Genomic DNA, 19183 nt, shown 5'->3' with positions numbered 1-19183 from the left:
TTCTGTTCAACAGATTTTATTTTGAAAGAATTAGTATTTACAACAGTTGCCAAAGTAGCTGAAATAAAAAGTAAGTCCAAGGATGAAGAATCAGCTTTTTTTCTCAGTTTGCTTCTCTGTCTGCCTTCCTTCCACAATTTCCCAGGTGGAAACAGCAGCTCTGTCCTGTAAGAAAAAGTAAGCAGGTCAGTCCTGCAGACTGGATCACAGGTTTTTAACCAAGATTCACTCAGCAAAGCTATTCATCCAATTGGACAAAAGAGGTGGCAATACAATCTCACAGGAATGCCACTGCTAATAATAATGCTCAGAGTTGTAAAACAAAACAGTTTTTCCTAGCTGAGAGGGAAGAAATGCACAGTAGAAATGTTACCTCTTCAGCGTGGGATGCTGCAGCCTCTCACATGAGTAGCTACACTCAACTCATGCAATTGCATTTTCAAGCCTCAGTGGCTCATGTCCCTGAAAAAATACGCTCAATACATAAGAATGTAAGAAGGCTGAACATGTTTCATCTGAACTCAGGACAGAAGCCTGTTGGTTTTAATATCTGTAATGTGATACTGTCATATTTTTGAAAGGCAATATTGCAGCTAAATTGAACATTCTATTTAGAACCAGCTGTTTGATTGCAGTGGTTGAAAATAAAAGTTAATCTGAACATTGACACGACAATGTTCCATGAGCGCTGACTCATAAGAGCAGCTGAAACTGTTCAATCTTTTTTTGCATGAAAATGAAAACTTTCTGATGCCTAAATACACAATTACAACATTGGCACATGGATTTTTTTTAAATCAGTCTGTTGCAAGTTATGTAACTTCAGCCAGCATCCTTTAGAATGAGCAACCTGACAGAAGTAACCAGAGTAGGGAAATCACAAGCTAGAACATGAAGGACAAATTACCCTTTCTACAAAGCTGATTTTTAAGAAAATTAAGCTTCTATTCGAGCCACCCCCTCCCTGCCCTGCCTCAAACCAGGAGTTCCTAGTCTGCACTGGGTGGAGCTGAGGCTTATCTGCTTCATCTGTTCTGCTGCTTTTCCTCCTGCACATGGGCTTCAGGAGTTGCTGGTTTGCTTGAGCCTCATGTGACAGAGGGCAGCCTGTTGGCATTAATGCACACACAGTGTGAGGTTCAAACATTCTGTGGAAATGAGGGGCTGGGCAGAAATGAGAAATCCACATAAATGCCTCAAACACTTATTAGGCAAGCAGGACCCCTGTTAGGTGCTGTTTTACTGGGCGTTTTTGGCATCAGCTGACCCAGCAAGGCAGAGTCACGATGAGCAAGAGGGAGGGGAGAGCCTTGCTTTGTGTACGCTGTGTCTTGTTGCACACGTGCTTCAGTGAGCCTGTGTGAGGAATTCCAGAGCTGCATCACTCCGTTTGCAGGACTGTGGGATCTGCAAAAGCAAGCTGTGAGCTAACTTCATAACACACCTTTGGACACTTCCAGAGTATCGGCAAAAAAAGCAGGAGTTCAGCTTGCTTCAGATGCTTGCTCTGTATGTGCTCCTAAGTGCATGTGTGCTTTGTCTTCTGGAGCAATCTATTCTGGGACAGATTATGCTGAGCTTCAGGTTATTAAATTTTTTTTTAATAAATGGAATGGATTGAATCCTGGCTCAGACTAATTTGTGGGGTTTTCAAATGTAAATCCTTTTAAAAACAAACCAAAACAGTTCTGTGAAAGGATGGAGGTGGAGCTGCAACATTTTTCTAATAGATGAAAAGGAAGGCTGCTTCTCCAAGACTTTGTCTCAGCGCAGTTGTTTGGATTTGCAACTTGCTTGACAGGTGAGTGTAGTGGGGATTTACAGACAAGTTAAAGGAAGCAGATGCTCCAGCTTCCCTTTCCTTTCTCAGCTGCAGCTCACCACCACCACGCTCTGGCCCTCACCCTGGTTTGTGTCATCCGAGGGAGGAGAGAGCCGACCACGCTGACAAGTGACAGCCCTCACACTCAGCAGCTGGAGCGGATGTGTGCTGCCACTCCCTGATGTCATTGTGCTTTCCATCCTCCCACTGGGAGAACCATGGAACCAGACTTGCTAGGATCAGTTCCCAAGCAAAGGAAAAATGAACAGGATAAACTGGATGGAGGGAGAGAATGTGGGAGATTATTCTGCACTCAAGAAGCAACACTGACCCTCGCCTCATAGAGGCAAGAAGGGCAGTGACCAAGAGGAACGGGAAGAAGCAGCACTTTAAAGAAATAATGCAGGTCCTTGGAACCAGGAGAAGGCAGCAATGCCACAGGCAGTAATGCCATTTTGTCGAGCCAGAGATGCCACTGAGATAATGGAAAAGAACATTGGTGCTTTAGCCTACATTAGGTGTAGGCTAGAAGCAGAAAGCAGGATGGAGAGAGGAGTGGTACAGGAATCCTGTACCAATCCTGTGGCTCAGGAACAATTGGGAATGAAGCTGCTGAACATGAAAGAGGCTTTCTCATGAAGACTTATTTTTGGTGGTGAGTGTGGGGTAGATAGAAGGTAGGCATTATTTTCATAAGTCATCTCAGTTTACTTTCCAGTTCTTTTGCAATCGTTTTTAAGACTGCACACATTACTCACACCCTTCCTTCTGAATTGAACTTGGACAACTTAGGGATTTCTGAACATTATGAGATTTTCAGTGGCTTGCATGAAGACACAAGGCTGAGGGGGAGCAGAAGAGAAGGCAGCAATACAGCCAGACAAGGGCTTGACTTCCACCACTTGCGACTGCAGTCACACAGGGAGCAGGGCACAACGCCACTGGCTGCTCAAGGGGAATGAAGGACAAAAATATGTGCTGTCTTAAAAAGTGACTGAGAACCTCACAAAGAGGGTCACTGTCTTCTACCTTTATGTGGATTCCAAAGGCAGCAAGGTCTCCACGCAGACTGTCACAAGCCTCCAAGAGGGGCTTTCTCTCCCGCATTAACTGCTTCCTCCTTTCCTTCTGCTCCTGTTTGTGCTCCTCGGCTCCCGCCGCACCCTGCAGTGGCTCCGCGTCTGCTGCTTCCGGCAGGGCCAGCGCGTAATGACGGACCTTGGTGCGGAACCTCACCAGCTCCTCAATGACACTGGAGAGCACTGCGGACTTGTCTGCTGCCACAGCCACCTAGAAACCAAACACAGTGCTTTACAAATACCTGAGTATGACATTCAAAAAATCAACCCCATCTCCGTAGCAATGAGAGGCCTTGTCACCTCTCTTGGTTGTGCATCCTCCATATACTGGTAGGATTAAAATGTCACCATCTTGCTAATACTGGACAAAAAGTTACGGTGGATTAACACTTGGAAGTAATGCAGCATATTCCTACACAAGAAAGCATTTACCTTGGAGCAGAGTGCTCTCACATGAACACAACACTGTGTAACACAAGTGGAGAACTCAACGCCACAGGATACCTTGGAGATGCCAGAAACATGCATAGTTTAAAAAGGGACCAGACAAGTTAATCTAAGAAAGGCCTGGCAACAGGAATCCAACACAGCAAGGGAATCCTAGCCACCAGCTCAGCTCCTTGGCTGTAGAAGTCCAAAGACAGAGAACACATCAGCCCCTTACTCTGTCTCTGAGCTCTAGACCTCCTTCACGAAACACTAACCAAGAAAAGTAAGTATTTTGGCTTTAAGTCTCTAGACCATCCTATCCTTTCTCCTTTCATCTACAGAAACCCTTCCCAAATCCACAGAACTTTCATCTGATCCACCTTACCCAAGGTTTCAGCCACTCAAAAAAACCTGATGGAAGCAGCAGCTACTGCACACAGGCCGTGGGTGTTTCCTGGCTGCAGCTGAGCCCCTTCCTCCCCTCAGCCACTTCCAAGCTTCCTCGGCCTCCTCTGGCTTGGCAGGAGTCTCGCTGGTCAATGCCTCAGGAAGGGAACAGACTCACTCCTCCTACAGAGTCCTGCTCCAACAGCTGCCAGGACGGGAGCTTGGGAGTCAGCTGGAGAGGAAGGCCACTCCTCAGCACCAGCACAGCCAGGCTCCTGATCTCACTCTTGGCAGGGAGACCAACCCTGCTTCTCATTAGAGGCAAGCTCCCAAGGGGGAGGAAAAGGACAAACCTCCAACAAACAAGAGAACACCACTGCAGTGTTTTTTCACTAAGACACAAGAGCAGGAGCACAAAACACACCAAGACCACGGGCAAAGCTCCTGGCAGCAACATCAGCTGGGAGCAGAAGAGCAGCTGAGTAATTAAAGCCAGAGGGGACTTGGTTTAGTCACCAAACAGCAGGATAGAAATGAAAAGGAGCAGAGTTTCAGAGGTCACTGACAAACAAAGGGGAGCAGGAGGAGGAGGTGAGGGGGAAGCTATTGAAGTATGAGTGTGAAATACAGTGAATTCCTTAAGCTTTCAAAACATGCAGCCATACTAAAGAAAAAGTTTATGAGATTGAAAAAGGTAACAAATCTAAGTGCCAGAAATGCTCCACAATAACCTGTGGCAGGATAAATACTTAAATACAGAAGGGAAAGCCATGATGATGGGAGCAAGAAACATGCCTCTACAAACACCATTGCAAGAGTTCAAACCAGGCACCTACTGGAGTGAAAGCCTTCAAGAGGAGGAGCAGCTTTAGGACATGAACCAGTCTGATTGCCACATAAAACACTGTGTAGCCTCTCACGGCTGTTCTCAAATTTCTGACCCTTGCTTACTGCATAGATTGACCCCAGCTGCACCTGCAATGCACTCAACACTGCACTACTCTCTGGGAGAGCAAAAACTTCCCAGCTCTGTAACAGGACAATGGTTTTCACTCACCACCTTTCCAGATGGATTCAGCTTACCTCCCTTAAGAAGATAAAATCTTCTCTTTCCAATGCAGAGAGAGACAGGTGCTCTTATCGCATAGAGCCACTAGACTGAGATGAGCCATTCCTTAGCATCCCCACTGGTGACTTCAGAAGCACATGCAGCTACATGAGGCTGATTAGCTGAGATGAATCCCAGCCCAGGAGCAAGACAGACCCACAGACTACAAGCAAACATCCAAATGAGGGGGCCCAAACACTGCTGCCTGTATTCTCTGCACTGCTAGCACAGCAGTGTCCAGGCCAGGCAGCCCTCTCCCACACAGCACACATGCCAGGACCCATTGTGGTCAGGGACTGCTCCTAGCAAGCTGCATGCCTGGGGCTACCTGGCTAAGGGGCAAGGAAGGCTGGATGCTGAGCCACTGTGGCTGGTCTGAGAATGAGGGAACAATCCCTACAGCATTTTATTTACTAAATTGTGGTAGCCCATGGACCTTTCTGATGAAGATTTTGACTGATTCATTTACTGGAAGCTGAAAGAACAAAGGAACAGAGAGCAGTCTGATGAGCTGCTCCTTTCCTCCTGCTTATCTCACACCAGCATCTTCTGCTGATCCTCCTGCCATACAGAGAAAGGGATTAGCACAGCCTACAACAAAGGAAAGCATTCAGATACTTGTTTCAGCAACAATATAAGTGCAGCAGATGCCTGCATATAGGCAGCCCAAAATCTGGAGGAATGACTTTGCCATCCAGCTAACAAAAAAATTTGAGTGTTTAGTACGCCACTAAAAATTAACATGCAAACCACAGGCTGTGAGGAGTAACACACAGCCAAATCACATCCAGCCACTGTTTTGAAAGAAATTTTGTGAGAAAATCCATGGAGGCAAACTAAATAAATGCATTTAGCACTATATTGCGTGATTTTCAACCGATGAATAATGTTATTTACATTTTCTTATTCTCTCCTCCCCCTCCCCAAAATAACTGCTCTGTTTTGCAGAACAGTTTCTCTACAGAAAGTTTTTCCACTACTTTGCATTCAGCTCCATATTTGAGCAGAAGAGGAGCAAAGAACAACCTGCTATTCTCCAACACTTTGTGTCATTTTAAATGCTCCCCTTTCATACATTGGGATATCACCTCCATATTGATGACTCTCTTTCCCGTTCAGTACTTTGCTTTGAGCTTTTCTCTCCCCAGTCCTATCTTTCCCAGAAGTAGTTGGTCCCCATCCCCAGCTCACTGTCCTCCCCTTCTCATATTCCCCTACGGCTCAAGGCAGAGCTGCCCCTTTCTCTGGCTTTCTACTGAGGAGTGGGACCCCTTGCAACTGCAAATAATCACACACCTATCAAAGCCAGCCTGGATGCAGCCATCAGGAAGAAGAGGAAAAGCTGGGCCAAGACAGACATATAACAGGACAATTTAAAGGCCTCCAATGCTAACTTTTTCTTATTTTATTCCTCAGTCTTTCATTTCCACAGCAAAATTGGCGCAGAAGTCACACGGGAGTACCTCCAGGAACTAAAAAGCCCACACTTTGTTCCACCTGCTCATACACTCTCCTAACACATCACAGGAGAAACTGCAAGCAGTGCAGAAAGGTTTACTAAAACCATAAATAACTTTGTTACATCTGATGCTTTCAGAAAGCACTCTATGAAACCTAACACTGGGGCTGCTACCATATCCTCGAACACATAGAAGAGATATTTCATTACCTGTCTTTCTCCAAAGGACATCCCAAGGGCATTGAAAAAGCCTTCTATATAGGAAATAATGCTTCCATACACAACAGAGCTTCTAGGAGATCCAGCATCCTGTTTAGAAAACACTCAAAAGAGATTGTCCAGTCAATACATATTACAGAACCCAGCATCTCTCTGTAGCCTAGTCCACAAGGGAAAACTATTACTAATTATAAAGATCTACCTCCAGCAGGAACACCTGCCCAGACAGGCAATCTTAGAGATATAAAAACACCTCACAGCACAAAGGGAAGGGATTTAAGTAAACAAGGGAAGGGAAGAGCTTATCACCAGCCTGCACAGCAAGGAGAAAAGATGTGGGAAGCTGCCATGCATTACACGTGTGCAGTAAATTAGAACTAAAAATAGCACTTCTGGGTATGAAAGGGCTGTGTGTATGGAAACAAAATAAAAAGAACAAAATCCCACACTAATGGGCACCTATAATATGAAAGATTTTAAAAATTCTTTGAGTATCTTATTGATTTGATCCATGTGGAGACTGCTTTGAGATAGCCTATGACGTTAGCAGCAGCAGCAATAAAATAAGGATTAAATGACAGATTGAGGAGCAATTTCAGGAACTAACCCTTGCCTAAAAAATAAGAGTGATGAAATGCACAAGCAAATCAGCAGCTGGTACTGGATTTTATCTGATATCTTCATTAGGGCCTGAGATAAGCTATAGTTTAAAATGTATAGGAAGACCTGAACTGGGAGGAGCTGGAGCAGGCCACTGGGAGAAAGGAACAGAAGCATGCCATCTAAGGTGAGAAATGCTTAGCAGGAAGGCTAAAGAGAGGAGTTATATGGATTTAATCATAGTTCTTACAGAGAAAAACTACACTCATAACTTGCATAATAAAGAGGGAACACTCCAGAAAAGCTCTACCACCTCAACCAGAAATCCCAGTCAGCTCCCACAAATATCCCATCCCCTTCTCAACAAAACAATCAACAGGAAGAATTCAGAGGCAACAAGCAGTGACTGACAAAATGAGGATAGCTGCATCTCAGAGTGGCAATGCCATTACAGATCCCTGCTGCAAAGTGTTTCAGGTCAGGGATTCACTCAGAGAGTCAATTTGTAAAGATAAGGCTAAGGACAGAATTTAAAGCCAATGCCAAAACAGGACCAGAGGGAGGCAGGATTTCTAAACCAACAGGCTAATTCACTCTTAAGACCAGTTATAACCATGTACACAACATTTCTTTTACTGCACAAACATAGTGAACACGGTGATACCAGTACTCAGGGAGAACAGCAACAAGGCTGAGGTGCTGGCCTTTAGTGACAAAGGGAGCTGTTGGTAAATGGAGAACCCAGAAATGATTCAGATAGTGTTTATTGCTCAAGTCTTGTCCTTACCAGATGCTTTCTTTGTATCAGCATGAGAGATCTTAAAAGGGTCTTAATTTGCCAAAAGCTATCTGAAGACAGATTCATACAGGAATGCTGATGCCAGTTATAGTCTGCTGACAGCAGAAGCCACTCAGTCCCCAAAGCTGAACTCGCCACCAAGACTGCCCAGTGCACCTGGGGCTGCCAGCAAAGCCCCTGCAGCAACCACCCCCCACCACTTCCCAGTTTAGCTTAATTTCTGTGCATGGATATTAAGCAAAGAAGCAGGGTAAGAATACAGAACCAGCACTAAAATGAGCTGCATGTCACAGGTATAAATAACATAGGGCAGCAGGAAAGAAACATCCTCTGGACACAACAAAGCACAAAACAATAGCCATGCACCATTCTTGCGATAGGGTCAGGACAAATGGGCTCCATTAAGGTCAACAATTTATGGAGCTTTGTTTCTGCTGGTTTCTTATGTGAACAATAAACTAATCTGTCTGCATTAAGCAGTAGGACAGTGGACAGCTGTCATTTTCTGATCTCTGTATCCTAATGGGTTACCTTAGTAACAGCCTTAAGCTGTCTGTTGCCATGGTGAATGAGGTCCATAATTGCTGCAACAGCCCTGGAGGTGTCAAAGTCATCTGCAAACGCAGCCTTCACGGTTACTTTTGTGTTGGCTAGCCTTCAAGAAGAAAAGGTAACATTTAAGATAAGACAAACAAGATGCCAGCAGTATGCTGAATTCATCAGCCATTCAGCCAGAGGGAGTCATTGAAAGGACACTGCCATATCCTTCCCAGCTGTCTTGTGATGGGCAGTGCTGCACTCATCAGGGAGAATAAATACATCTTTCTGCTGTGAAGGGAAAAATTTGATGCATGTCAAAATCCTAAGTGTTACATCCATTCAATAAATAGACATGGTTAATCAGAGGGGCCAACAGCAACAGAGCAAAGTTTGCCTTAAATCATTTAAAAACAGATGGAAAATGAGGCTGATATTAAGCACATCAAAGATCTTACTGAGTTCTGTTTTTTTTTTCCAGCAGCCCATTAATCATGCTAACAGCATGCTTCTCTTCCAAAGGCACATCACAGGCAGCACTCCAGTGCCTGGCAAGAGAGCTGTCCTGGAGTTGGCCAAGAATCCTGTTGTCAGGATCCAACTCAGTACCAAGCACTGCCTCCTCATCTCCCAGGAGAGCCCAATCCCAAGGGATTCCACTCACCATGGCCCAGATGGAAAGGTCCAGTAGGACCATTTGTGTCACAGTGCCAAAAGCCAGCAGGCAACCAGCGCTGATCACCACAGAATCAGTGCCACCAGCTGCAGCCACTTGGAGAGGGAGATGAGGAGAGCAGCAGGGATAAGTGGGGAGCTACAAACAGCTGCTGGCAGCATGCTCCCATACACAGCCAGGCAAACCAGAGCTTGACAGCGCTGACCCGAGGATACCATTTCCCAAAAAAATGCAAGGAGCAGGGTTAACTGGGGAGCCTCAAGCTATCTTAGCAGCTTTGGGGCTCTCCTGAGCCTTATTTTGCCTGTTTCTGAATTTTTTTTGCCTGGAATGTCTACTTCCCCTTAGATACTGGATGGCTGTTGTTCTAATTTATTCCTTCCAACACTTTTCCCTACAAGCTTCCCCCTCTCCACTGAGTATCTAACACTTGGCTAATTAAGAGCTTTGTTTCATTTTAGTTGTTTTTACACCTAGAAATACACAAATCATGCCCTCTCACACATCCCCTACTGATTATCTATTTCAACTTCCTCATGCATCTCAGCTTTATCTTGCACCAACAGATCCCCTGGAACCTCCTGCTGAAGGATTTGCTTTTGCCAAATACCACAGCTAGTTAATGCAACTCCACTGTCCTGTAACATGTTCCAGTGCCCCTTGCAACCCTCAGTCACTGCAGCCACAAGCTTCCCCCACACTGAGGTACTGAACCACAAGGAAGCTGCTTCTCACCTCTACAGCACAGACTGTCTCCCCTCTGATTCTACAGCCCAGAGCTGCCTGCACTAACCTTGCTTCAAGGCACTCAGCCCTCCTACCCTGACTCCAGAGCACCGTGCTCCTGCTCTCAGCTTTGCACCCAACACACAGCACATCTCAGTCCTGAAGATAATCTGGTTTTCATAATGGACTCCAAAGGATTCTCCTCACCATTGCTGGGGTCACAATTGTAACTGCTCCCTTCCCTGTGACACCCCTGCCCGTGGCCAATCTCTCAGTAGTCCTTTCCCCTTCTGCTGTACACCACAGCGCCAGCCAGCTTGATTACAAATTCACATGCCCAAGGTGTGTCACTCTTCAGTCATCCTCTTTCTTCTCCAGTCACTCCTGCCCAGCTCTACTTACCAACTGGAGAGCCTCACAACTGCCAATAGCTTTGCCTCCTACATCATTCATAAGGGGCAAAGATGCTTGTGTTAGGACAGGCACACTGGATAAGTAGCACACATCTTAAAAACACAATGAACTGAGTGTAGCAGACTATGAGCAAAAATAGCTGACTTGAAAGAGAATTTTTTAAAAAACTTGCCCTTGGTTTTTGGGCTGGGAGGGAAGACTGCTGCTTAGTCCTTGTCTTGCTTCTTAAAGAGAGTCTCTGAGTCTGCCAGCGAACTACTGCTCACATAATCACAGTCTTTTAAGATACAGCAGGCACACTTACCTTTCCCACAATATGTCTTCTCTAACAGGGTCACACACCAGCTCTCCTTTTATATAAGCATTTGCATCTCTAATAAATGAGGAGACTGACTGAAGAAGGTTCTTTGCATCTTCCATGCTCTCCTCACTAAATTCTACTGCTAAGAAATAAAGAAATTAAGGCATTATAAGGGAGAGAATGTTGTCTTTCATACATAGGAACAGTATTTGGAGACAAAGGAGAAGTTTGTTATTATTCGTATAGCAAATTTCTTATAATTAATTGCACATTTAATTAAAAGCTCCATTCTTCATGCACACTAGGTGAATTAAATCAATATAAAAGACAATCACTACAAATGACAAAGTATAACCTACTGGAAAACATACCAAACTGGTTCAAAAAGTTGAATCTGGAAGTTTATTGAAGTACTCACTATTTAATTTTTTTCCATTATTGAATCTCTCTGTGAAGTTATCAATACCAAAGCATTAGGATTTAATATACTTCTAAGTGTTCTAGTGATGGCAACATATAACTCTAATTTTGTACCTATTCTAATTTAGGTAGACAATAATCTGTATTTGGAGATCTCCAAAGAGGCCTAACCCTCACCATTGACTCTGTTTAAAGGGCTGCTTCATCAGCATCTAAAATCAAGATGAACCTAAAATTTGTGGTCTAACTCCTGAACAATTCCCTCACAATATCAAAGCTAAACCAACCATATCACTTTGAGAAAGCTATTTTTAGAGAAAATACAATTTGCTTAAACTCATAAGGGCATATCTGGGGTGGGATTCATCACACTCACACATATCAAAGCCTCTTATGACCAGTGGAAAGAAAGATAAAACCCCAAAATAAATGAGGCAAATGATTCCCTGCATCCACAGCTGAGCTCCACTTTACAAAGAGATGTGCTGTACAGGAACCCTACAGAGCTTCTCTTCCACCAGCTGCAGAAACATTAGCCCTACCACTAACCAGGCATCCATGCACACAGACATCCCCACTGCATTCAGGGCGTTCAGCTTTGGCAGGCAATTCTACTTTGAGAACTTTCAGAGTCCACTCCTGCTAGCAGGAGTTCAGCAGGCTCCTCTCACCTTGCCTGCACCCTGTGAAGAGCAGATGCCAGACTAGCTCACTGTCACTTTTACTGGCAATCAGTGAGAGGCTTTTTTTTATTTGTACAGTAATGTGCAATTTTCTGTAGAAAAGCTTTTTGACCCCACATAGGAGAGCTCACCTGACTTCAGTGGAAGTTGTGGCCACCTAGGACAAGCCTAAGTTTGAATGCATTCCTTCCCCCAGTATTACACCAGAGCCATTCATAGCCAGTGCAGTATTGCTTCACTTCTGTATACCTGACCTCTGCAATAAGGGACATCCAAACTACAGCTGCCATCATATTCCTAATATCATCAGCACTGAGCATCACCCATAGCTGCCACAGGAATCTCACCTCTGGTCCAGCCATGGTACATCCAACTGCTTTGTAAAATTACCTGATGCCCAGACAGGCTCTTTAGAGCAGACAATCTTACCAAGAGGGCAGTTGTAAGAGGGGAAAAAGCAGCCAGATGTGAGACAGATCTCAGCTCCATTAGCTTAAATCCCAACGAAGCCTAACTGTTTAAACAGCCTTTGCACAGGATTTACCCCAGTGTAGCAAAAGCGTGAGTCAGGACCTGTATTTGTCCGATTTTTCAGCTGTGCATAATTAAAGATCTGCATTACTGCTTCATTAAATCAAGCGTTACTCACTTTTCAAAAAGACCAATGTACAGACCTCTAAAACACAGTGAGACACTGAGAATGACCATTTATATACACGAGGATTACTCAATTGATTAACCTGGTAACAAGAATTCTGCAAGGAATACTAAATAAAAGTTTATTCTGATGAAACCTACTTTGTTTCAAGCCATTCTTCATCCCCAGTTCAGGGCATACTCCCAAACCACTGCATGCGGGCACTGCCAACCCACAACGCAGCACAGGCAAATCTGGCCCTATAAACGTTCACTGTGCTCCCCACTTCTTCCCTCCTTTGCCACCAATGGCATCACCAATGCATCATCAAATTACAATACATTTGTTTATTAGCACCAACAAGTAATTACACACCAGAGGGGTCAAAACATTCAAAACAGGGTTCACAAAAGCATTTCTGGTGACCAGGAGAACATTATGGAGACAGAACCCTACTGCTAACATGCCCTGCCCTTCACTGCATAAAGTGAAGGCACTGCTGCTGAGATGCAAGAGGAAAAGTGCTGCCTCACAGCAGGGGCCCACAGGACTTCAGAGATGGCACCTCTCCTTTCAAGCTGCACCCAGAAGCAGCTGGCACGTTGGTAGAGTCACCACGCTGCTGCCTAGGGTAGCTAGGAACCATTTTCCCAACAGCCTCCGATGTGCCACAAGGTGGTGATTCAGGCCAAGAAGGGAACAGCCAGAGGCACCAGCCAAAGCAAAATGCCCAGATAATCACCACTGCCCTCAAAGCTCAGCTTCACCCCGAGCTGCTCTGCCCTACCACACCAACAGGCAGAGAGGGCGATGAAGCAGAGGAACCCCTTCCAGAAATACATTATGGAAGGACGATCAAAGTCTCTTCTCTTTGACTTTTCTCCTCTTCCCCAGAAGCAAGGCATGCAGCTTTATCCTCCCTCTGACAATGATCATCACAGGAAGGGACTCTACTCCCATCAAACACATGCACCCCCTTTCAACCCTTGCCCCTCCAAGGCTGGGGCAGTCTGGAGTCACATTTGTCTCTATTTGTGCCTGCTAGCACACACAGAGACAGGGGGTAGCCCAGACAACAAAAAAGGCCCATTCCAAGCCCAAGAAACCACAGTATCAAGCACAAGCCATTCCCAACTGTTGGGAGCTGCCCTCAGCCACAGGCCTACAAAGACCTTTTCTACAAATTCAAGTCAACGTTTGTGGATTTGATCCACCTGACCCCCAAACCTGGATTTTACTTTGGCAGGCAGGAACGGCAGGAACCATCACCCATGGGTCTAAGCTATAAAAACTTTTTAAGAAACAAACAGAAAGTGCTTGAGACCTCACTTCTAATAAAAATATGAGCAGACAGCCAGATGAAAAGGAATGCAGTAAACTTATGTTTAGACCAAAGTCAATATTGATAGCAGGGATACAAGCTGACAGGCAGCACAGTAAATACCTGGCTGAGCAGAGACCAACTCCAACTCTTTACTGGGAAGCTAAAAATGCACACAGCCTCATAAGGAGGTGGCAAGTGCAGACTTCTGAGCAACCCTTACCTGCCAACTGGCTTATACTCTGACACCACTATATGCTTTCATCAAAGCCACCCACATCCACATCTTTTTTAACCTCACGAGGGTGTTTATCCTAGAAGTAATGTAAAAAAGCACAGGTTCAAATGCAGCCAGCTGACAGAGAGTGAAGTAAGTCTGCAGGTACCCTCCACTGCAGGGCTCCAGTGCCTTTCCTTGTCCCGAGGCAAGGTTAGAAACTACCAGACATTTGGCTCTTGTTTACATTACAAACATATATATATATGATAGTGTAGTAGATGTTATTTTCTTTCGTTTTAAATACACATTTTTTCACGACTCCCAGGTTTCCCCAGCCAGGGAGACATTTAAGTGTACACAAGGTATTTCATCTCCTAAAAGAGGCAATCAGCCAAGTGTGCCCCTGTCCTGCAGCATCATCCCAAAATAGCCAAGCATGCCACCAACCCACTGCCTGCCCCACACAGGATGCTTTTCTGCAGCAGACCTTCCAACTGGATGCACCCCACTCTATCACTCTATCTGGAGAGGAAGTTAATAACCACTTCTCTCTTTACTATCCCAAGCTCTGAAATATTGCAGGGAATCTCTTCCTTTCCTGATGCCTTCAACTGTCCTAGGAGAGGGAGGATCCACCAGGAAGATCATGCAAGGCAGCTAGCAGTATTAACAAGCAGAAAGACTTCTCATCCAATGACTACATGACTATAAAGACTGGCAGCACACTGAACACCGACAGGCACGAGCAATGCCCCAGAGCCCTGGCCACGCCAGCTCTCACAGTCACACAGCTACAGGTGCTTTATCCAAGGCAGACAGAGGCCCACTGGAACACCACAGCAGCTGCTGCCCCATGCTCCACCATTCCCTTGCTATGCCAGGACAGCTAACAAGCCAGGTGACCCAGCAGTGGTTAAGGAACTACCATCTGCTTTTGGCAGACCCCAATAAACTGGTAAGAACACAGGCATATGAAAACCTCTTCCAGCTCAAAGTAGCACCTACCTGCTGGAAACACTATGGGGTAGATAGGGAAGCTGACAAAATATCCCTCATCTCTCCCCACCAGCAGAGAGATAATCAGGCAGGCTAAGATGTTCATTAGGTTATCATGTGCTGGTCTAAGAGAGCTGCACTGCACCACAGAACTGCCTGAACACTCAGGAACTCCACAGGACAAAATGGTAACACAGCAGGGAGACAAAAAATTATTAGCCAGCCCTCATCATACCCTACAGGAATATAAGCCACAGCTCCATCTACATATATCTCTAACAAGAGCTGATCATGACTGCAATACAAGTAACTACAACAAATGCAAATCAGAGACAGAGGTAATTCATTAATTAAAAGCACAATTAACTGAGAGTCACAACTAACTGCAGCTCAATAAGGTATTTAAATGAATGGTTATGTACTGTGCTCAGAAAAGACAATTTTCTAAATGTTAGCCAAGAAGCAGCTCCACAGAGCACCACCAAAACCTTTCCACCCACGGGATTTGGGAACTGCACGGCCTCGCAGGGGAGCTCGCTCCACCTCCGCACTGGCGGCTGGGAAGGGTGTGTGGAAAGCCATGCACACCTCAACAGCTGAGGGGCTGTTCCTTACCTGAGCTGTATCTGCCACGCAAACAAAACATTCTGAATTGATCTGATGAACATTTCTTCAGGAAATCCTAAACTCCATGCACAAAAAGACAGCTTTAGCATGATATCAATTTCAGGAGCTCTTCTACCCCCCTTGCTTTTCAAACTAACATGACAAATAACACATGTTTGCAATTTAAGATAGGCATAAAATCTTTAAACTCTAACACTGCTTTAAAAGCTAAATTAAATAAAATTCAATTCCATATAAGATAGATGTGCATACATATATACAAAATACAAATACACACACAATGTCCAATAGACAACAGTGAAAATTACTTTGCAAGTACAATCAAACATACTCTATACAAAGACCTTTGCAAAAAGAACCTCAAAATGAAATTATCAGACTAAGACTGGGATACAATCTTACAGAAAGGAAAGTTCCCAAGCTTTGCAAACTTTACAAAAAAAAAAGATTTATTGAAAAAGAAAGTAAGTGTACTTTTTCTGCAGGACTAGAATATGAAGAAACACAGGGAGTGACCAAAGATAAATCCTAGCAATATAAAAAGAGTTATCTGTGCTGATTATGAAGTCTAATAAACTCCACTCTAATATTTATCTTGCTTTACAAATCATTTATGCCAGTAAACAGTAAACTATTAGTATTACTACTAGTACAATTAGTTTATGTTAATAGCATAATGAACTATTCAAATGTTTGGAAGGTACGCTAATTAAACATTCAGTCAATTCCAACCTTGCTCTCAGCAAGGCTGGACACTGTGGTATATTGTGACTACTGCACTTCGGATTTGTTTTTTAATTTGCAAACTGATAAGGATCACTGAAGTGCCATAAAATTCAAAAATCATAAGAAGCTAGTACAAGTGAGAAAATATGGAAAGTGTAATTTGCTTAAATCTCACATTTTGAAATAAGGCTTCAGCTACAAGACTAAACCAGCCTGAAGAGCAGAAAAGCATCAGCAATGTGCTGTCTCTCAAATGAAAACAGGATTAATTGAGGCAATCACAATCAAGAAATAGTGATACTGATTGTTTTGGTAGGTGTTCATTTGTTTGTTGTGCGTTTTTAAAATAAACTGGATATAAATGAGTGTACCCAATATGCCCAGAAGCTTTACACTAATATACAGAGGTAGAACATTATGAGTACAGTACGGAAATAAATTCAAATTTGGGAAAGAACCATCCAAACTAGTAAAAACATCTCTGCATTTCCTTAAAACAGAGAACAGATGAAGAATCACAGCTCTGAAAGCAGGCTGCTTGGCCCTGTGTTATCACAATCTCTTTGATTTTCAGAGTCAGAATTAATAGCTATTAAGAAAAGGAAAGAAAAAACTCGAGTAGAGTACAAGGGGAGGAAAACAGGGCAGCTGGATGCAGAGGATGCAGGGCTGCTATGCTCAGGTGACAGCCTGGGATGTAGGTAGCAAGTGGATGGACCAAGGGAAGATCCTGGACAACCTCCCCTCTTTTGGGAGGAGGGAAAACCTACATAAAACCTTCCACATAGGGCTTAACTTTCAAGGTGCAAGGCAGCTGTACAGGAAAAAAACTGTTTTACTGGACTGAAAATGACATCCCAGGAAGGATTAATACTTGTTAGCTATGTGTAAGGGCAGATATGAAAAGCAGAGACCTACAAGGAGAGAGACAGGCTGGAAAATTTGTGTCCTCAACACAAGCTGTGTCATCATGGGGGACATGGAGGGGAATATTTTTACATGCTGCTTTTAACTCCATGCACTGCATTTGTGGTCATTTCTCCACCCTGTCCACAACATCTGCGGAGACTCGTGAGATTTCTGTGAAAACTGAGAGCTCCAGGGAAACAGGGCTTAACTGTACCCAGACAGCATCAGAAGACTTAAGAATAAAGCAGCTCATACTGAACTTCTTTTTAAAGGGATTTTAATTAATTCTTCCAAGAGGACAAAAGGGAACATATATGCTGAAGCAGCTTCCCAAGCTTTGTCTAAAGGAAGGAAATCACTGTAATCCAGCAGAAGGCATCAGCCATCACGAGAGCCACCCCAGCACCAAGCACAGCTGCATCACACACAGTTGGCAGAGAAACCCTGCTCTGGGCCACACCAAAGGCCTGGGTACACAGTGAAATGTGACACAGTCATGTGGCTCGTGGGTATCAAAAGACAAAGCCTCTGTGCATCACCAAGGTCACTGTGTAAAAATAAAGGGTAATGGGAGAGACTGCTGCAAAAGTGTAGTTCAAAATACCCAGTAGCTTCCTGATAAAATACTATGTCCATTTCACCTAAAGGAGGACAAGGAAAAACATCCATTCTTTTCCAAGTCCGTGCTTTTTCAGGCTGATGAAAACCCATCACTACAGAACAGAATCATTCAGGTTGGAAAAAACTCTTGAGACTGTCAAGTCCAACCACAAATCTATAGTGCAGGATCCTGATACTGGGCACAAACTGTTCCTACAAACACTCTCAGTTCAGCAAGATCCATCATTATATGCAAACCATGAATCTGAGCAGGTTTCCTACACCCAGATCTACAACAACATCATATCATCAGATACTAGAGAAACACTGCAGCACAAGCACACACTCCAAAGTTTTCTCAAAAGAGGGTTGTGATTAATATTTACATATTACAAAACTACAAAATTGCTTCAATTCAAACAAAGAAATTACCTTAATCGTTATGTAGTTTTTTAATGACTTTGACATTTTTTCTTGACTTCCTTTAACATGCAAATGCCCTATAGTAAAAAAAAAAAAAGGAAATTAAAAAAAAAGGAATTAGTCAGGATAAACAAGAGTGCTTCTGAATAGCAAATGAGAAAGACTGCACTGAGGCACTGCAAATGTTGGAGGCAGCATATGCTATGATGGATACACACTGAACATTTTAATATAATGGGTAACATTTTTCAATAGGTTTGCCTACAGTCCTGCACACCTCTCCATCCTCTAAACTTACACTGGGTGAATTTTAAAATATAGACATTTAAAACATTTTAAAACAAAACAAAACAAAACAAAACAAAAAACCCACCACCACCATAGGTTCAGAACTGACAATAAACTGACACAAAGCAAGCGAATAGCTTCAGTCTTCACAGGGCAAGTACCTTACCTGTTACTCTTGACTTATCAGAAGTAGTATAAGAAATATTTTCCATTGATCTTGCATTAAAAAATCCTTGAAACTCAAATTTTCTGTACTTATTACTTGCTAGTGGCTCCTAACATTACTTTTTTTTACCCCGAAGTTTTATAGCACTGGTTCAAAATATCTTAAATGCAAAATGAATTATCTACACATTGTCAACTTCTCCAGACTTGTGAGACTGAGAAAAAGCAAGACGAGGGAGGGATGCAGCTACAATGCCAAATTTGAATTAGTTTATTTTAAAATGTGATTTCTGAGCACTGCTAGAACTTTCAATAGTCACATGGACCACTGCTTTGCAGGGCTGTAGCACAGGAAAAAGGCAGTAACACTGCATTTAAGAGACTATGTAGAGCTTGGCTTTAGGACTGAAAGCTCTGTCAAAGAAAGACAAGAGGTATAGCCTGAGGCTGCCTGCTTCCAGGTCTCATCCATGTGAGCCACAGCAGCACCACTGATGGAAAACACCAATTATTCACAGCACAGGAGAGATGGCAAACATGCTGGTTACTGAATGAGTACTCAGCATAATTTCAGAAACGTTGTTAAAAGCCTTAATAAGCTTCTCCTAATGA

At 43.8% G+C, this 19183-nt stretch overlaps 1 protein-coding gene across 9 annotated transcripts in view; it reads right to left on the bottom strand.

The window, feature by feature from the left end:
• CARS2 (cysteinyl-tRNA synthetase 2, mitochondrial) overlaps positions 1 to 19183 on the bottom strand; it is a 44659-nt gene continuing 25476 nt past the window's right edge. For 5 of the 9 annotated variants that reach the window (XM_088160168.1, XM_088160167.1, XM_088160169.1 and 2 more), the window contains 7 exons: positions 18128 to 18195; positions 15449 to 15515; positions 10560 to 10698; positions 8434 to 8557; positions 6495 to 6593; positions 2852 to 3112; positions 1 to 165 (listed from right to left, as the gene is read on the bottom strand). In XM_088160168.1, coding sequence (XP_088016294.1) covers positions 91 to 165; positions 2852 to 3112; positions 6495 to 6593; positions 8434 to 8557; positions 10560 to 10698; positions 15449 to 15515; positions 18128 to 18195 — 833 coding nt within the window. In that variant the 3' untranslated portion in view covers positions 1 to 90. Of the gene's footprint in view, positions 166 to 373; positions 463 to 2851; positions 3113 to 6494; positions 6594 to 8433; positions 8558 to 10559; positions 10699 to 15448; positions 15516 to 18127; positions 18196 to 19183 lie in introns of all 9 variants that reach the window. The other 4 variants (XM_088160171.1, XM_088160170.1, XM_088160165.1 and 1 more) reach the window with 2 other exon arrangements.

Source organism: Sturnus vulgaris, chromosome 2 (assembly GCF_052056855.1).
Source record: "Sturnus vulgaris isolate bStuVul1 chromosome 2, bStuVul1.hap1, whole genome shotgun sequence".
Taxonomy (NCBI): domain Eukaryota; kingdom Metazoa; phylum Chordata; class Aves; order Passeriformes; family Sturnidae; genus Sturnus; species Sturnus vulgaris.
The sequence above is the reverse complement of the archived record's forward strand: the minus strand, read 5'-3'. Positions and strand labels throughout refer to the sequence as shown.